Below are 20,043 nucleotides of genomic sequence, written 5' to 3' on the forward strand. Positions count from 1 at the left end.
TCCAAATCCCAGAGCACAGATACGGTGGTTAAGATCTTGAATTGTTTAAATACAAGCGGTAATGCGGCAAGTGACTATTGGACGGGTCCACTGGACCTGATCCATCTAATCATTAGACCAGAATGAAGGGAGGGTCCGTGACATGTGGCAGCAAGGGATTGGAGCGGTTACAAGTCTGACAGGGACACAAGCAGTAGAGCATGTCGCGACAACGAGCGGTGGGCCAGCCAAAGCTTTTAACGCCTGGAGAAGATGATGATGGTGAGAAGGTTCTGAGAGGAAGCTTCGGAGGCTGACATTGGTGTTCCAAAGCTAAGTCCTCTGCCATGGGGTGGAAGTGGCGCCTGCGGGCGAATTGGGCCAAACGCAACCATCCACCTAAATTACGAGTTCACCGAACCTCTTTTTTCTTTTTTGTGATAAGCAATCACCGAACCTCATTGCGAAGATTATTTTGTCGTCAACCCTAATTTAACCAGCAACCGGTGCCATGTTTGCAAGTCTTTCACTCTAGTTTTAATAATTGAGAGTGCTGAATTTACCGTCTCTATAACTAAGCTTATTGGCCATATAGCCTAATTTCAGTGGTTAGAATTGCCATGTTTACTAGTCTTCCGTCCCAGTTTTACCGCTCACGAATCCTAAGTTTGCGTATTTACAATATCAAAGATTCCGATTTTGAGAGCCATAATCACCAATCACATGCGTCGGGACACTAGCTCCAAGTATATCAGTCATTTGTCCCAAAGGAGAGAGGGGGAGATAGAGATTGGATGGAAAGAGAAGTTTGGAAACAGATGGAGACGCGATAGAGAGAGAGATTCTCTTGGCACACGTAATTTTGGTGGGTGAGGGGGATTCTAGAATGGAGATGTTTAGTAAATAAAGGTAATTTCGGCACTCAAAATTTGACCATTCACCTAATTGAAATATTTTCCCCCTCTTCTAAAATTAACTTTTCTTCGCCTCGGCCGGAAACATGGACGGAGATATGACCTCCTCCTACACTCATTTATTTTGTGTGCACGTGCTTGGAGAATTAGCAGCTTTCACATACTTCCAAAGTAATCATCAACCAAAGAAACCATCACATATCTAATCAAATGTTGATTGCAATACTATATCACTGGACATTAATTCAAATATTTATACCACTATCTTCCCCTTTTTTTTGGTGAAAATTGTCTTCTCCTTTCAGACGCACCTCACACCTTGACCTTCGTATCAGGTTAAGCATAGAATTCAACAAGGAAAAGACAAAGCAGGTCCTAATTATTCGCAGAATCCAGAAGCCCGGGTTCCACCACTGGCTTTTTCTTCTTGCTCTCCAGGAACTCGCCATAAAAGTAGGAGGCGAGGCCCCAGAGCGCTAGCACGAGCGCGACTCCCTTCCCTCCACTGAAGGACTCGTGGAAGAAGATGACGGCGAGGACCTCCGCCACGGGGATGAGGACGGCAATGATGATACCGGCGAGCAGGGCTGAGCCGTAGAAGATGGCACCCACCGTCCCCAAAAAGAAGAACTGCCACAGGATGGCGGACCAGACGAGCAGCACGTAGTATCTCACCTCGCCAAGCACAAAATCCCGGGCTTCTCTCGAAATGGCCTGCAATGACTCGGAATGACTCGGGGTCACATAGATGTGGTGCGGTGCTTGTTCAGGTCCATATTTTTAAGAATATATCGTTCAAAAATCGAATCCAAAATCCCTAATTCCTAAACAAAAATGTATGATCATTGAGGCAAGTCTCCATTTACATATCTACTCTCCTGTTAAAGGTGAATTCCTGAACAGTGTGTGAAACTCTTACTCAGGAATTTATATATCTTCATAGCATGTGTACTGTGTGCAATTATTATAAAAAATAAATAATGCATATGCAATGGATTTCGGGTTGTATCTTTCATCTGAAAGAATGATTGATATTTTTTCACGGCGACTGTTGGATCACACATTGCATAACTCTCAAAACATTCTAACCTCTTTCTCCCATCCACTTGCACGGTTCTCAATGTGCAGCTCTCAAAGCATCCCAACCTCTTTCTTCCATCCACCTAAGCAGTTATTGTGTGATCGAATGGTTGATGTTACGAAAAAAGGTGTTTCATTCTTCCGTGCAAAGAATACAATCTGAACCCTATGCAATGCACTCAATGTGCGTTTGTTTTGCTACCGAAATCGGAATCGAAATAAGATTGGAATGTAAATCAGAATAGCCATATTCTCTGATGCATTTGGTTTATGACTAAAACCAAAATCGGAATCAGAATAGGACTTGAATACTAGAGGAGAGCTGGGATTGGGTTTGGAGAGATTGGGGCATTACCATTTCTCTTTGAAATCAGAATGGGAGTGGGACTTCTTCCAACCAAATGGCTAGAATAGGAGTGACTCATTCCTATTCCAATCTAACTCCTTTCAACTAAACATACCCTAAATTTCTCAAGAGGTCAATATTTTGTAGTATCTACATAGGAGAGAAGCCCATAAAACACCAGTTTGGGCATCATTAATTTTCTAATCAACATGACATCAATTCGATCTTTTTATTTTAGGAAATATGGTGACTAAGGCCGCCGTCCTGTTTATGACCCAAAACCACCCTAGCACATGGTGATGCCAACCACCAGATCTTGGTCCTGTTGATTGACTTCAATTAGACTTGAGACAATATTTTCTTACAAAGCAGGCTAGAGATTAATATTCTATAAGCGGTCCCAAGGAATCGTAGTCCTATAAATTAATGGTTCAGTAAGCATCCTTCCGAGCATAAAGGAAGCACATCCATAACACCAAAATGCATGTCATTCTCTCCAAAATGTTTCACTAGTTTGTATTTAGTCAATTTATTAGCGGCTAATGTTTGATGGATGGTTGTGATCATAATAATCAATTAGTAGGATTTTTTTCTGTTTTTTAACCACATGGTGGTATAGAGCCTGATTGGTGATAGACAGGGAAAGGGCCATACTGCATTATCTTCTCCTTGACTTTTTGAACTGAATGATCATTATGTGAATATTTTTAATATCTCAATATGCTGTTGCTAATAACAAGTTTAGCTGGCTGGTACCTTTCAACCTAAATGGGAGGTCTCAAGTTGAATAGCAGTGAATAATCACTATATATATATATATATATATATATATATATATATATATAGACATAATTTTCATATTTAACATCATTTTCATATTTAAACCCTACATTATCAATCATTGTCAAGTAGAAAGTTTTTTTCGAACCCTGGAAGAGAGAGAGTATGGTGAAGCAGCAACTCTGACCTGACTCAGCATTATATATTTAATAGGCAACTATTTATTTATTTATTTATTGAAAGAAAGATGGTATCTACAAGCAGGAAGAAAGATCAAGATCTTATATAATTATTGTTAAACCCTCATATCCATTATTCTTAACATACTTAATCTCCTTTCGTATGGTAGATGGAACACGGAACAACATGACAAATTCAAGAAACGTTCCGTTCAGGTATCAACCAATTAATATTTTTTCTTTTCTGAACGAATTGAAGAAGCCCATATAACAAAAAGAAAATAACCCTCCTCCAAATAGTTTTAACCCTCCCAAATCTCCGGTGTAGATGGGATTGTACAACCGTCAAGAGATTTACTACTAATGATAAGATGGCACACAACGTGGGAAAATTCGATTGGAAGAGAGAGAGGGAGAGTACTCACTTGAAAATCCTTGCTCACCAGCATCCCCACAGTACAAAAAACCGTGGCAAAGAATCCCATCACCAGCTGCATCTCCATGACCAACGTATAGCTAACAACCTGCTTTGCCTTGGCGTAGGTCAGCTCCACCAGCGGCAGAATAAAAGCATACAGCACCGCCGCAGCCAGCGTCATAGCGAAGCCCAAATAATACAGCGTGTTCGACTCGCCCTCGGGCCGATCCCCGCTTGCATGCAAGCCCAACATCACGGCCCCGATGCTCAGCAGCACCACAGCGTTCGTGGAGAAGGACGTAAACTTCTGCTTCACTATGAAAAATGCAAACAAAGCTGTGAAACCGAGCTGAGTCGATATAAGGATCGATGATGTCGATACCGGGAGGTACGACATGCCGTAGGCATAGAGGTAATCGTCGAGGCCGATGAGGAGGCCGAGGACGGTGCAAGCGAGGAAGAGAGGTGGCGTCATGAGGTAGAGCTTGGTCCCGCCGCCGCCGCCGCCGCCGCGGCGGTGGGCATAGGAGATGGCAAGGGGGATGAAGATAAGAGGCCACCCCCCGGTCTGGAGCCAGCCTGAGAGCCATTTCCGGCTGCCGCCCTTGAGGAAGTAGAGCCGGAGGAGGAGCGGGCTGACGGTGCTGCCGATGACCATGATGGCGAAGTTCAGGGCCATGAGGAACCATCTCAAGTGTTTGCTTATTTGGTTCTTGGTGGCTGGTTGCTGCTGCTGCTGTGATTCCATCTCCATGGCTTCTGATTAATGTCTCCTAATCTCTTGTTATTTTCTAGGTGCAGGGGAGGGCTGTGGCTCAGAAGCCAGCCTTATGATGACAACCTTAAATAGATTCAGAGTTGGAGGAATCATTGAGAAGGACTTTCTTCTTTTCGATTTTTTAAAAATTTTTTTATGTTTATACCTTTTTTTTTTTAATATATATATTTTCTTAGATGAAGGAGGACTTTAGCGGCTGGCTATCTTGACCACCCCGAACGGCAGAGACAAATGATGAGCTGCGACAAAAAGAAACTACAAGCGGACATGAGGGAGTCCTCATAGATAACGGTAACAAAATCGAGATATTTGTCCTTCTAGGGCTCCGGATTTCCTTTGTTCCAAGGGCTGGTCCCAAGTGGCAGGATGCCGTGGTAACAAGAAATCAGGTTACGTATTCTGTAACACGGCAACAAGTGGGAGCTCTTTAAATCTCTGGTTGCACTGGGGACCAGCAGTATTATATAATAAGGGTTTGGTTTGGAAGATTGAAAAAAACTTGTACATTTTGTATAAATATATATGTGCGTATCATTTCAAATTCAACTTCTGGATGGGGATGGATCTTGCATGGTTGAGGATTTTCATTTTAAATAGTTAAATGCAAATCAACACTATTCCAAGATCCCAATCTAAAATTGAAGAAGAGGAACGACAAATTAAAAAATTAGAAGCAAAAGGGATGATTTAATATTTGATTGAAAAACTATCAGCATGTATGCAAGATTTGCAGAAACAAACTTAACAAGCAAAGCTTGAAAAAACAATCTTCATACAAAACAAGGAACTTTTTCTTCTAGTTTAACATGCATCATTAATTGCATGCAAAAAAAATTGCAGTGATTTTGTAAACACTTGGTGATGTGGTGATTTTGCCATGAAGTATTTAGAAGGGATTAATTTAGAATGATAAATATGGGGTTGAATTGTCATCTATTTCACTGTATAATGCCAACTCCCTCCATGCATCCAAGGGTGAGGGGTGTCTTCCATTCTATCAGCGCTTTGCATTAATTTCTTTCGTGTTCCCCTCCCTGCATTTCTCCCATTCCATCAAACACTCAAACCCAGGAAGGCTAGTTGGATTGTAGCTATCAACCACAAAGACAAAAGTCCTTCATTTAACATTTAATATCTTATTTAAATATTTTTAATTTTATAGAGATACTCTTTCGAGTTTGGACCAGTTATACTTATACCCTCAAAATTTAAAAAATTTTAATTAGCCACCAAAACTTTATTTTCATTGTTTTATGGCCCAGCTGTCTATCCGAATCCTAACACCATTAACGAAGAAAGAATAAAATCAAAATATCTTTAATTCAAAGAGGTTGGATTGTGGCTAAGGGTGGCAATTTATGATCCGATCCGTCAATCCGACCCGCGAACGATCCGCTTTAAGCAGGTTTGGATTTGACATAAACGGATTTAGGTTGTAAATGGGTCAACCTATTTAAATATATTTATTAAATAGGTTGGGTTTAGGTTTAATCTTTGACCTGTTTAACCATTTTAATCCTTTTAATAATTGGGTCCTGACCTATTTAACTTATTTAACCTATTCGAAGCCTGCTTAACCTGTTTTTGACCTGTTTAACGCAACCCGCTTAATCTGTTTAAACTCATTTAACCCATTAAAAATTTGTTTAACAAATGGATGATGTAGGTCGGGTTAGGTTACCGGTTTAATAAATGTGTTAGATTCAAATTTGAAATTTTGACATGTTTAATAAACAAGTCAGGTTTGGGTTGATGAATTTTTGACCTGACCGGCCCGCATCCAATCCTACTTGTATCTGACCCGATCCAACCCGATTGTTATCCCTAATCGTGGCTTTCATATGATCTTAAAGTATTCCATCCTCTGTGAGTTATCTACCTGCAGAGATCTTAAAGCACTCCATTCTTTATCATTCATCCTTCTGCATATATCTCAAGGTGTTCCATTCTCTATCATCTATTCGCTAACGCAGATCTCAAAGTGCTTCGTCCTCGATCATTCATCTACTTACATAGATCTCAAAATATTTTGTTTATCATTCATTCACGTACACAAATCTCAAAGCACTCTATTATCTTCATTATCATTTATCCGCTTGCGTAGATCTTAAAGCATGCTATCCACAGTCATTCATCTGCCTGCACAGATTTTAAAAAGCTTCATCTCAAAGTGTTCCATCATTTCTCATCCATTCGGCTACACTAATCTCGAAGTGCTTCATCCTCTGTCATCTATCCACCCGCACATCTCTCGAAGCAATGTATCCTCTTGTCATCCATTTATCTAGCTACATCCCAAGGCACCCTATCCTCTATTATCCATCTACTCGCCCAAATCTCAAAGCAGTTTATCTTTTATCATTCGTTCACCTCCACATATATCAAAGTGTTTCATCCTCTATCATCCATCTAGCTGCACAGATCTCAAAGCACTCCATCCTCTATCATTCATCCAGTTGCATAGATCTTGAAGCGCTTCCTTTCAATTCACGCCAAAACAAGAGCCTCATGCTAAGTTAGTGAAATAGGCAGGTCTAGAATTTTATAAAAGTTTAGTTATCAGGTGACTCTGATGCGATAATATTTTATAAAGAAGATAGGCAGCTGGGCCATATTGCGATTCATTTAAAGTTTTGGTAGCTAACTGTCACTTTTAAACATTTAGGGTCTAAGCGTAAATGGCTCAGAAGAATCTATGTGCTTTTTTTTTTTTAAAAAAAAGGATGAACAATAACATGATAAATTCTTTTTTTCTCAAAAAATATTTCAAAAACACAAAAAAAAAAAAAATAACAGAGCCTATTGTATATTCCCACTTTATGCTATCATTTACTTGACCGCAGTTAAGATTAGACTGAAGTACGACCTAAGCTAATAATATATCATCTAGCCTTTTTCATGAGCTGGGACATTGCTTTCCTTTTCCAATGCAATGTCCATTGCAGGAGGCATATCCTCGTACAATTGATCGAGCTTTCTTCAAATGCTCGGCGACCGCCTTTTGATGTACCAAGCAAATGAGATAAGACGGCCATGTGATGATGGAAGGCAGCAGAAGCAAAGAGAGCCGCTAAATTTCAACCGCAAAGCAGAGCCATATCTTCGTCTCCGTTAGGAAGGGGTGTTGCTGCAAAAGACAAATAACTAAGGGCCCATACTGCACTCCGATATCTTGGAATGGTCCAAGCAAGGGCCCAGCTGGAAGTTTTGAGGCAAAAGTACCTTCGAATGGTCGTTTGCAGGATTCCAACTTTTTCGGTGATTCCCTCCACACCTAAGGATTGCAGCAAGATACTGAATGGATATGTCCTTTCAAGACTTTGCTCTAATAATTGCTTCAATAATATCCTCCGTGCACTGCTTATATTCCATTGCAATTATGCGCGTCAAAATTTTCTCCACCCTGTGTGGCCGAGCTGACCTGTCCCAAAGAATTGAATCCTGGCCATATGGTTATATACCAGAAATGGAGACCGGAAAAAGGCTAAAGCATATCGTCCAAATACAAATTAAAGCCTAAGGCAATTGCAAACTGGAACTATCTGGATCCTTATTATTGGAGAAAACTGAGTTGAGTTTGGATCTATAAATTCAGGTAATCTGGGTTCTCTTAATATAAGGTTTTAAAACCAAGTTAAAATTGGGTTGAGATAATGGGTTCTTGCACTATAGGGCCTTTTTTTATGTGTGCGTACATGTCTATATATATATATATATATATATATATATATATTAAAATACTTACAAAATAATAGAGGCCAAGTTTGAATTTTTTAAAGTTTATGGATTTATTAAAAAACCAATGTAAACTTTAGAGGACCAAAGGAGGAAATTTTTGGTGGGTAAACTTTTCACCTGTTACGTCCTGTATTAGGCCAAATTGCAAAACATGTGCACGATTGCAAGTTAAGATGTGATTTAAAGACTAGATGGATCAATTAGTGCAAGTAAAGTTTTGCAAACGTCACTCCCCAAGTCATTGATATGAGTAGAAGACTTGTTATAGTTCCATATTAGCTAACAAAAGAGATGCCAAACGGGTTTATTAGCCCGAACGGTCCTTTAAGTCCATGACGCTAGGCAGACCTCATCCAAGTGTATGAGAAGGAGACCTGTCTGCTAAATTTCTGGTAGACTTGGGCAAGAGTTTTGGGCCCATCAGATCCGGCAAGCTTGAAATGTTTGATACCCAACGAGGTTAACCAAAAGCTTTTGGGCCCATGGCAAGAAGAAAGGAAGCTAAGGAAGTTTCTTCTCTCTTTATGTAATGGAAGCCGGGTTTGCTAGACCCTCCGGAGTAAGTCCGAGTAATCCTTTCTATCCTCCCTATCTTTTGAGTCCTTTTCCCTTGCCGTTAAGGTTTTGGTTCCCTTCGCTGCTTGTTGGAAAACCACCCTTGAGAACTATCCTAAAACGTGGGCCTATTACAAGGATCAGAACAATCTGACCTGTTGCTAAAGACCCCATTCTTATATATTTAATTTACTTCTGATTGCATTTTTCTTGCTTTCCTTCCTTGTATTGAAACCAAAATAATTTTATCGATAGCTAAACATATCCTATCATCTAGCTATAAACATCATTACTTAGATCAATCATTCAACAGTCTACTAGTTTTCTTTCTGCATGAACTTTCTTTACTGCGGGAAGTTGAGGACGTGAACAGGCTACTTATTGGGAGATCTAATGCTCCAGTGTTCTGCAGTAAATCAGTATTTTTTGTTCTAATATATATTTTGCATAGCTGGAGCACATGCAATTTGACGTAAAAAATTGTCAGAACTCGTCGATGTCTCTGTGACTACTACATTTATTAGAGGTCATGGGTGGTTATGTGGCTCTGCGAAATCATTCTCCACCCTCTGTTGCCTTGTTGTTTGATGTAATTAAACAACTACTAACTGGCGTTGAGCATGCGATGCATCATGAAATGGCTGTGATGCCATATTACTTGGGTTTTGAATACGCATGGCCGGTGTTGACTGTTGAGGGACTGCAATATCCGGGTCTCTCGACGAGTAGGAAGCGGTTGCCACCGAACGGCAGAAGAGGGACAAATTATTTTTACATGGACCAGGTCCAGTGGAGCAGTCCAAATCCCAGAGCACAGATACGGGGGTTAAGATCTTGAATTGTTTAAATACAAGCGGTAATGCGGCAAGTGCCTATTGGACGGGTCCACTGGACCTGATCCATCTAATTATTAGACCAGAATGAAGGGAGGGTCCGTGACATGTGGCAGCAAGGGATTGGAGCGGCTACAAGTCTGGCAGGGACACAAGCAGTAGAGCATGTCGCGACAACGAGCGGTGGGCCAGCCAAAGCTTTTAACGCCTGGAGAAGATGATGATGGTGAGGAGGTTCTGAGAGGAAGCTTCGGAGGCTGACATTGGTGTTCCAAAGCTAAGTCCTCTGTCATGGGGTGGAAGTGGCGCCTAAGGGCGAATTGGGCCAAACGCAACCATCCACCTAAATTACGAGTTCACCGAACCTCTTTTTTCTTTTTTTTTGATAAGCAATCACCGGACCTCATTGCGATTTGCGAAGATTATTTTGTCGTCCACCCTAATTTAACCAGCAACCGGTGCCATGTTTGCAAGTCTTTCACTCTAGTTTTAATAATTGAGAGTGCTGAATTTACCGTCTCTATAACTAAGCTTATTGGCCATATAGCCTAATTTCAGTGGTTAGAATTGCCATGTTTACTAGTCTTCCGTCCCAGTTTTACCGCTCACGAATCCTAAGTTTGCGCATTTACAATATCAAAGATTCCGATTTTGAGAGCCATAATCACCAATCACATGCGTCGGGACACTAGCTCCAAGTATATCGGTCATTTGTCCCAAAGGAGAGAGGGGGAGATAGAGATTGGATGGAAAGAGAAGTTTGGAAACAGATGGAGACGCGATAGAGAGAGAGATTCTCTTGGCACACGTAATTTTGGTGGGTGAGGGGGATTCTAGAATGGAGATGTTTAGTAAATAAAGGTAATTTCGGCACTCAAAATTTGACCATTCACCTAATTGAAATATTTTCCCCCTCTTCTAAAATAAACTTTTCTCCACCTCGGCCGGAAACATGGACGGAGATATGACCTCCTCCTACACTCATTTATTTTGTGTGCACGTGCTTGAAGAATTAGCAGCTTTCACATACTTCCAAAGTAATCATCAACCAAAGAAACCATCACATATCTAATCAAATTGTGATTGCAATACTATATCACTGGACATTAATTCAAATATTTATACCACTGTCTTCCCCTTTTTTTTTTTGTGAAAACTGTCTTCCCCTTTCAGACGCACCTCACACCTTGACCTCCGTATCAGGTTAAGCATAGAATTCAACAAGGAAAAGACAAAGCAGGTCCTAATTATTCGCAGAATCCAGAAGCCCGGGTTCCACCACTGGCTTTTTCTTCTTGCTCTCCAGGAACTCGCCATAAAAGTAGGAGGCCAGGCCCCAGAGCGCCAGCGCGAGCGCGACTCCCTTCCCTCCACTGAAGGGCTCGTGGAAGAAAATGACGGCGAGGACCTCCACCACGGGGATAAGAACGGCAATGATGATGCCAGCGAGCAGGGCTGAGCCATAGAAGATGGCACCTACCGTCCCCAAAAAGAAGAACTGCCACGAGATGGCAGACCAGACGAGCAGCACATAGTATCTCACCTCGCCAAGCGCAAAATCCGGAGCTTCTCTTGGAATGGCCTACAATGACTCGGAATGACTCGGGGTCACATAGATGCGGCAGATCCATATTTTCAAGAATATATCGTTCAAAAATCGAATCCAAAATCCCTAATTGCTAAACAAAAAGGCATGATCATTGAGGCAAGTCTCCATTTATATATCTATTCTCCTGTTAAAGGTGAATTCGTGTGTGAAACTTTTACTCATGAATTTATATATCTTCATGGCATGTGTACTGCATGTAATTATTATAAAATATAAATAATGCATATGCAATGGGGTTTCTGGTTGTATCTTTCACCCGAAAGAATGATTTATTTTTTTGCGACGTCAACCGTTGGATCACGCGTTGCGTAACTCTCAAAACATTCCAATCTCTTTCTCCCATCCACTCGCGAAGTATCCCAACCTCTTTCTTCCATCCGCCTAGGTAGTTATTGTGCGATCCAATGATTGATGTTACAAAAAAAGGTGCATTACTTCCGTGCAAAGGATACAATCTGAACCCTATGCAATGCACTCAAGGTGCGTTTGTTTTGCTACCGAAATCGGAATCGAAATAAGATTGGAATGTAAATCAGAATAGCCATATTCTCTGATAAATTTGGTTTATGATTGAAACCAAAATCGAAATTAGAATAGGACTTGAATACTAGAGAAGAGCTGGGATTGGGTTTGGAAAAATTGGGGCACTACCATTTCTCTTTGGAATCTGAATGGGAGTGGGACTCCTTCCATCCAAACGGCTAGAATACGAGTGACTCATTCCCATTCCAACCTAACTCCTTTCAACTAAACATACCCTAAATTTCTTGAGAGGTCAATATTTTGTAGTATCTACATAGGAGAGAAGCACATAAAACATCAGTTTGGGCATCATTTTCTAATCAACATGAGATCAATTAGATCTTTTTATTTTAAGAAATATGGTGACTAAGGCCGCCGTCATGTTTATGACCCAAAACCACCCTAGCACATGGTGATGCCAACCACCAGATCTTGGTCCTGTTGATTGACTTCGATTAGACTTTAAAGACAATATTTTCTTACAAAGCAGGCTAGAGATTAATATTCTATAAGCAGTCCCAAGGAATTATAGTCCTAAAAATGGTCCAGTAAGCATCCTTCCGAACATAAAGGAAGCACAACCATAACACCAAAATGCATGTCATTCTCTCTAAAATGTCCCACTAGTTTGTATTTAGTCAATTTATTAGCAACTAATGTTTGATGGATGGTTGTGATCATAATAATCCATTAGTTGGAATTTTTTTCTGCTTTTTAACCACATGGTGGTATAGAGCCTGATTGGTGATAGACAGGGAAAGGAACATACTGCATTATCTTCTCCTTCACTTTTTGAACTGAATGATCATTATGTGAATGATCATTAGCTGGTTGGTACCTTTCAACCTAAATGGGAGGTCTCAAGTTGAATAGTAGTGAATGATCACTTTTTATATATATATATATATATATATATATATATATATATATATATATATATATATATATATATATATATATATATATATATATATATATATATATATAGACATAATTTTCATATTTAAACCCTACATTATCAATCATGGTCAAGTAGAAAGTTTTTTCGAACCCTGGAAGAGAGAGAGTATGGTGAAGCAGCAACTTTGACCTGACTCAGCATTATATATTTAATAGGCAACTAATTATTTATTTATTTATTGAAAGAAAGATGGCATCTACAAGCAGGAAGAAAGCTCAAGATCTTATATAATTATTGTTAAACCCTCCTATCCATTATTCTTAGCATACTTAATCTCCTTTGGTATGGTAGACGGAACATGGAACAACATGACAAATCCAAGAAACGTCCCGTTCAGGTATCAACCAATTAATATTTTTTCTTTTCTGAACGAATTGAAGGAGCCCATGTAACAAAAAGAAAATGACCCTCCTCCAAATAGTTTTAACCCTCCCAAATCTCCGATGTAGATGGGATTGTACAACCATCAAGAGATTTACTAGTAATGATAAGATGACACCTTCAAACTATTAACCTACATGCATCAATCAGCCACATATATAGCGTACAATTTAGATACAGTAAAGTAGTAGCATTTTCTTTTCTTTTTGATAGGACACGATAGTAGCATTTACCGGTAACCTTGGCTACTAATTGCATCCATATATCGTTCTTAACTTAGATTCATGATATATATAACAACCTAGGAACTTATCGAAAAATGCTAACTAAAAGGTGTTACTTAGGTTCCTTAACCTAGTACAAATATCCAAGATCTGTACAGTTGATATAGAACTAGATACATGCCAGCACGGATCCTCACATGCTCCCTCCATTTAAGCTCCAATGTTAGGCTAATGATTTAAATCCATTTAAATTTAGTCACAAATACCACAAATCCAATCACAAATATTATAATCAGCTTGTGGCTAGCCTAAGTAGACTCGTATTGCAGTATCCTCTAGTTTGTATAGATTATGGGTCAGATTCATTTTGATATTATTTGTAATGATTCAGAATCTCATCCAAAAAAATTCAATTTTTTGGTCCTCTATAAATATCTAAAATCTACTTAGTACATAGCTGATATGGAATTAAATATATGCCAGTACAAATTCTCACATCTTGATTTCTAAAAATCATAAGATCTTGATGCTAAACTTGTCCCAAGGTTATAAGGATTGTTAAGAAGTCCAAGGCCAACATAGAAAAGGATAGCAGGTGGCTGCAAATTTAGAAAGGAGCAGCAACAACATCTTGTCAATGATGCTGCCTTGTCAACGATGGAACGCATATCTATACTAGGGCACCACTTCATTATGGACTCCATAATAATTTATTTTTCAAATACTAAGGAGCCTCCAACTCTTCTCTATCGAGATAGCGGTTCATCAAAATCGATTTGCTTCCATTTTCAAATATTCTTCTTCCAAGCGCCAGATCCCTAACAAATTATTTCTGGCCATCTGAAAAATTGCAACACACCTCGCTAAAAGAGAAAAACAAAACCTAGGTTTACTAGCAGCACCACGTGGGAAAATTCGATTGGAAGAGAGAGAGGGACAGTACTCACTTGAAAATCCTTGTTCACCAGCATACCCACAGTGCAAAAAACCGCGGCAAAGAATCCCATCACCAGCTGCATCTCCATGACCAACGTATAGCTAACAACCTGCTTTGCCTTGGCGTAGGTCAGCTCCACCAGCGGCAGAATAAACGCATACAGCACCGCCGCAGCCAGCGTCATAGCGAAGCCCAAATAATACAGCGTGTTCGACTCGCCCTCGGGCCGATCCCCGCTTGCATGCAAGCCCAACATCACGGCCCCGATGCTCAGCAGCACCACAGCGTTCGTGGAGAAGGACGTAAACTTCTGCTTCACTATGAAAAATGCGAACAAAGCTGTGAAACCGAGCTGAGTCGATATAAGGATCGATGATGTCGATACCGGGAGGTACGACAGGCCGTAGGCATTGAGGAAACAGTCGAGGCCGAGGAGGAGGCCGAGGACGGTGCAAGCGAGAAAGAGAGGTGGCGTCATGAGGTAGAGCTTGGTTGGTCCGCCGCCGCGGCGGCGGTGGGCATAGGAGATGGCAAGGGGGATCAAGAGAAGAGGCCACCCCACGGTCTCGAGCCAGCCTGAGAGCCATTTCCGGCTGCCGCCCTTCAGGAAGTAGAGGCGGAGGAGGAGCGGGCTGGCGGTGGTGCCGATGACCATGATGGCGAAGTTCAGGGCCGTGAGGAACCATCTCAAGTGTTTGCTTATTTGGTTCTTGGTGGCTGGTTGCTGCTGCTGCTGTGATTCCATCTCCATGGCTTCTGATTAATGTCTCTTATCTCTTGTTATTTTCTAAGTGGGAGTGCTGTGGCTCAGAAGCTAGCCTTATGATGACAACCTTAAATAGATCAGAGTTGACGGAATCATTGAGAAGGACTTTCTTCTTTTCGATTTTTTTTTAAAATTTTTTTGGTTTATACTTTATTTTTTTATATTTTGTTTTATATATTTTCTTAGATGAAGGAGGACTTTAGCGGCTGGCTACCTTGACCACTCTGAACGGCGGAGACAAATGATAATACGATCTGTCAATTTGACCCCGTTTTAAGTTGGTTTGGATTTGATATAAATAGATTTAGGTTGTAAATGGATCAACCTGTTTAAATATGTTTATTAAATAGGTTGGGTTCAGGTTTAAATCTTTGACCTGTTTAACCCATTTTGATCCATTTAGTAATTAGGTTCCGATCGACCTATTTAACCTATTTAACTTATTTGAAGCCTGCTTAACCTGTTTTTGACCTGTTTAACCCAACCCGCTATTTAAACTCATTTAACCCATTAAAAACTTGTCTAACCTCTTTAACCTGTTTAATAAATCGGTTATGTAGGTCGGGTTAGGTTACCTATTTAATAAATGTGTTGGATTTAGATTTGAAATTTTGACTTGTTTAATAAACATACCGAGTTTGGGTTGACGAATTTTTGACCTGACCCGCATCCAACCCTACCTGTATCTGATCCGACCCGACCCGACTGTCACCCCTAATTGTGGCTTTCATATGATTTTAAAGTACTCTATCCTCTGTGATTCATCTACCTGCACAGATCTCAAAGCGCTCCATCCTTTATCATTCATCCTTCTACACATATCTCAAGGTGCTCCATTCTCTATCATCTATTCGCTCAGGCAGATCTCAAAGTGTTTCGGCCTCTATCATTCATCTACTTGCATAAATCTCAAAATATGTTGTTTGTCATTCATTCACGTACACAAATTTCAAAGCGCTCTATTCTCTTCTTAATCATTCATCCGCTTGCATGGATCTTAAAGCATGCTATCCTCAGTCATTCCTCCGCCTGCACAGATTTTAAAGTGCTTCATTCTCTATCATCCCCGCACAAATCTCAAAGTGCTCCATCATTTCTCATGCATTTGGCTACACTAATTTCGAAGCGCTTCATCCTCTACCATCCATCCACCCGCACATCTCTCAAAGCAATTTATCCTCTCATCATCCATTCATCCAACTACATCCCAAGGCACTCCATCCTGTATTATCCATCCACTTGCACAGATCTCAAAGTGCCCCATTCTCTATAATTTATCTACTTGCCCAAATCTCAAAGCACTTTATCTTTTGCCATTCGTTCACCTCTACAGATCTTAAAGTGTTTTATCTTCTATCATCCATCTAGCCGCACATATCTCAAAATGCTCCATCCTCTATCATTCATCCGGTTGCATAGATCTCAAAGCACTCCCTTTCGGTTCATGCCAAAACAAGAGCCTCATGCTAAGTTAGTGAAACGGGCGGCTCTTGAATATTATAAAAGTTTAGTTATCAGGTGACCCTCATACGATAACATTTTATAAAGGAGATAGACAATTGGGCCACATTGCGATGAAGGTAAAGTTTTGGTAGCTAATTGTTACTTTTAAATTTTTGGAGTCTAAACTTAGAAAAATCAATCAGCATTTTTTTTTTAAAAAAAAAAGGTAAACAATAGCACGGTATATTCTATTTTTCTCAAAAAATATTTCAAAAACATAAAAAAAATTAACAGAGCCTATTGTATATTCCCACTTTATGCTATCATTTACTTGCCCACAGCTAAGATTAGACTGAAGTACGACCTAAGCTAATAATATATCATCTAGCCTTTTCCATTGCAGGAGGCATATCCTCGTACAATTGATAGAGCTTTCTTCGAATGCTCAGCGACCACCTTTTGATGTACCAAGCACATGAGTTAAGACGGCCATGTGATGATGGAAGGGAGCGGAAGCAAAGAGAGCCGCTAAATTTCAACTGCAAAGCAGAGCCACATCTTTGCATCTGTTAGAAAGGGGTGTTACTGCAAAAGACAAATAACTAAGGGCCTATACTGCACTCCGATATCTTAGAAGGGTCCATGCAAGGGCCCAGTTGAAAGTATTGAGGCAAAAGTGCCTTGCAAGTTGGCAGGATTCCAACTTTTGATGTAAAACCTGAAGAAAAATCTAGCAATCTGACAAGATTAGTGTTTGTTTTCGGTGATTCCCTCCACACATAGGGATTGCAGCAAGATACTGAATGGATATGTCCTTTCAAGACTTTGCTTTAATAATTGCTTCAATAATATCCTCCGTGCACTGCTTATATTCCATTGCAATTATGCGCGTCAAAATTTTCTCCAGCCTGTGTGGCCGAGCTGACCTGTCCCAGAAGAATTGAATCCTGGCCATATGGCTATGTACCAGAAATCGAGACTGGAAAAAGGCTAAAGCAAATTGTCAAAATACAAATTAAAGCCTAAGGCAATTGCAAACTGAAACTATCTGGATCCTTATTATTGGAGAAAACTGAGTTGAGTTTGGATCTATAACTTCAGGTAATCTGGGTTCTCATAATATAAGTTTTTAAAACCAAGATACAATTGGGTTGAGATGCACGGGTTCTTGCACTATAGGGCTTTTTTTTATGTACATACATACATACATATGTGTGTGTGTAAGATAAATAGCAACATGGAGAAGATAGCTACCTTTTGCTAGGGTTCCGCCGTCATGCTCTTAGAAAAAATAATTGAGTTAATTATGCTTTTGGTTCTTAAGGTCAATTTTTTAATAAGTAATTTCTAAACATTAAAAAGTTCAAATTTGATCTATATTATTTCACAACTGTAATATTGTCCTTTCCTACATTTCTGGCTACTTTCTCTCATCGAAAATCCTTGTTGATATTAACCAGTGATTATGTGGTTAGTGATGATATGGCATAATAGATGATATTTTTTATTTTGATGAGATGGTATATGGATAATGACGTGGTATATGGATGACGATGAAGTATATGGATGATGATGTGGCACGTGTTGTAAAGTTTTCTGACTAAAACTGTCTGGTTGCTAAGTGTCATATCATTATGCATTTGTTATGCCATTACTCATGTACCAAGTTTCACAAATATTTTATATAGTTCTTATAGTTTAAAATTCTTTAATTAGATTCTTGATTTTTCATGTGTGATTTAATGTAGCTTTTTCAGCCTAGTGGTGGGGCAAGTGACGGTTCTAAAGTGGGGTGAGTTGCTAGACGCATATTAAAGTCGGAGACGACGGTGGTGTTCAAAACGGGGAGGCTAGGGCTAGATCCTAAGATAATACCAAAGCCAATCAAGTTCAGGGATCTGAGGACCGCTATTGTGGCTACGACAGCGACTAATGAGAAACACGCATGCCCGGTGTTCTTAGTCTTGTCGTCGCCGAGCTCACTGTCGTTGCCAAATTTTTTCTTGAAGAAGGATAGGTCAGCAATTGTAGACTATGCGATTAAAGATCTCAGGCATTTGCTCCGACTAAAATGGAATTAGGAAGCCAAAAGAACAAATAAATTAAAAATAGAAATCATTTTTTTATTCTCTTTTGCTTTTTGTTCTTTTTGGGTTCTGATCGGACTCTCTCCATTTGAGTTTTAGGAAAAGCAGGATCAAGGGATAGAATTGAAGGTTACGTGAAAAGCAGGATCAAGGGATAGAATTTTCTCTTCATTTGAGTTTTAGAATTGGGTGTTATATGAGAGTCATAGCGGTGCAGATTTTTTTTTCCTTATATATAGAAGTAGAATTAGCAATATAATAATATATTATTAGACATGGTTTTAACTGTCCTTTTTATATTAGTTTTACATTGAATCACACTTGAAAATCAAGAGACTTAATTAGAGATTTTTAAACTATAAGAACTATATAAAAATATTTATGAAACTTAGAGGACCAAAAATATAATTTATGGTATATGGATGATAATGTGGCGCATGGCTGATGATGTGGCACTCAGCGAGAAGATATTTTTGGGCAGAAAATTTCTACAGCATGTGCAACATCATCATCCATATGACATGCCATCATCTATATGTCACATCAGCAAAATAATAAAAATTATCTATTATGCTACGTCATCACCGATATGCCTCATCAATCGGCCATGTAATCAGCTATGTAAGTGGTTTCTGCCACATAATAACTGGTTAATGCTAGCAAGAATTTTCATGAGAGAAAGTAGTCGGAATCAGGGAGAAGGATGATATTAAAATACTTACAAAATAATAGAGGCCAAATTTGAATTTTTAAAAGTTTATGGATTTAATAAAAAACTAATTTAAACTTTGGAGGACCAAAGAAAGGAATTTTTTGTGGGTAAACTTTTCACCTATTACTTCCTGTATTAGGCCAAATTGCAAAACATGTGCAGCATGTGGTACGAATAAATTTTAAAAGTGCATGAATGCAAGTTAAGATGTGATTTAAAGACTAGATGGATCAATTAGTGCAATTAATTTTTTGCAAACGTCACTCCCCAAGTCATTGATATGAGTAGAAGACTTATATAGCGTCATGGTCCCATATTAGCTCATAAAAGAGATGCCAAACGGATTTATTAACCTGAACGGTCCTTCTCCGAACAATTTAAGCTTTTGGACCATAAATCCGTGACACTAAGTAGACCTCATCTAAGCGTGCGAGAAGTGGACCTGTCTGCTAAATTTCTGGTAGACATGGGGAAGAGTTTGGGCCCATCACATCCGACAAGCTTGAAATGTTTGATGCCCAACTAGGTTAACCAAAAGCTTTTGGGCCCATGGCAAGAAGAAAGGAAGCTGAGGAAGTTTCTTCTGTCTTTTTTTTTCTTTATGTAATGGAAGCCGGGTTTGCTGGACCCTCCGGAGTTAGTCCGGGTAATCCTTTCTATCCTCCCTATCTTTCGAGTGCCCCTTTTTCCTTGCCGTTAAGGTTTTGTTTCCCTTCGCTGCTTGTTGGAAAACAACCCTTGAGTCCTTCACTCGTTCCGGAGGTTGCTGTGAGAACCATCCTAAAACGTGGGCCGCTAATT

At 39.7% G+C, this 20,043-nt stretch overlaps 2 protein-coding genes across 2 annotated transcripts; both read right to left on the reverse strand.

Annotated features, from left to right (window-relative positions):
• Positions 1-1,071: 1,071 nt before the first annotated feature.
• Positions 1,072-4,596, reverse strand: LOC103723169 (purine permease 3-like). Its single transcript, XM_008813999.4, has 2 exons — positions 3,704-4,596; positions 1,072-1,607 (listed from the first exon to the last, which is right to left on the reverse strand). Exons 1-2 carry the CDS (start codon positions 4,448-4,450, stop codon positions 1,269-1,271), a joined length of 1,086 nt encoding a protein of 361 aa, XP_008812221.1. The 5' UTR covers positions 4,451-4,596; the 3' UTR covers positions 1,072-1,268.
• Positions 4,597-10,665: 6,069 nt separating this feature from the next.
• Positions 10,666-15,059, reverse strand: LOC103698856 (purine permease 3-like). The gene is made up of 2 exons (XM_039134214.1): positions 14,245-15,059; positions 10,666-11,182 (listed from the first exon to the last, which is right to left on the reverse strand). The coding sequence occupies exons 1-2, from the start codon at positions 14,983-14,985 to the stop codon at positions 10,844-10,846; spliced, it is 1,080 nt and encodes a 359-aa protein (XP_038990142.1). The 5' UTR covers positions 14,986-15,059; the 3' UTR covers positions 10,666-10,843.
• Positions 15,060-20,043: the final 4,984 nt, after the last annotated feature.

Source organism: Phoenix dactylifera, chromosome 15 (assembly GCF_009389715.1).
Source record: "Phoenix dactylifera cultivar Barhee BC4 chromosome 15, palm_55x_up_171113_PBpolish2nd_filt_p, whole genome shotgun sequence".
Classification (NCBI taxonomy): domain Eukaryota; kingdom Viridiplantae; phylum Streptophyta; class Magnoliopsida; order Arecales; family Arecaceae; genus Phoenix; species Phoenix dactylifera.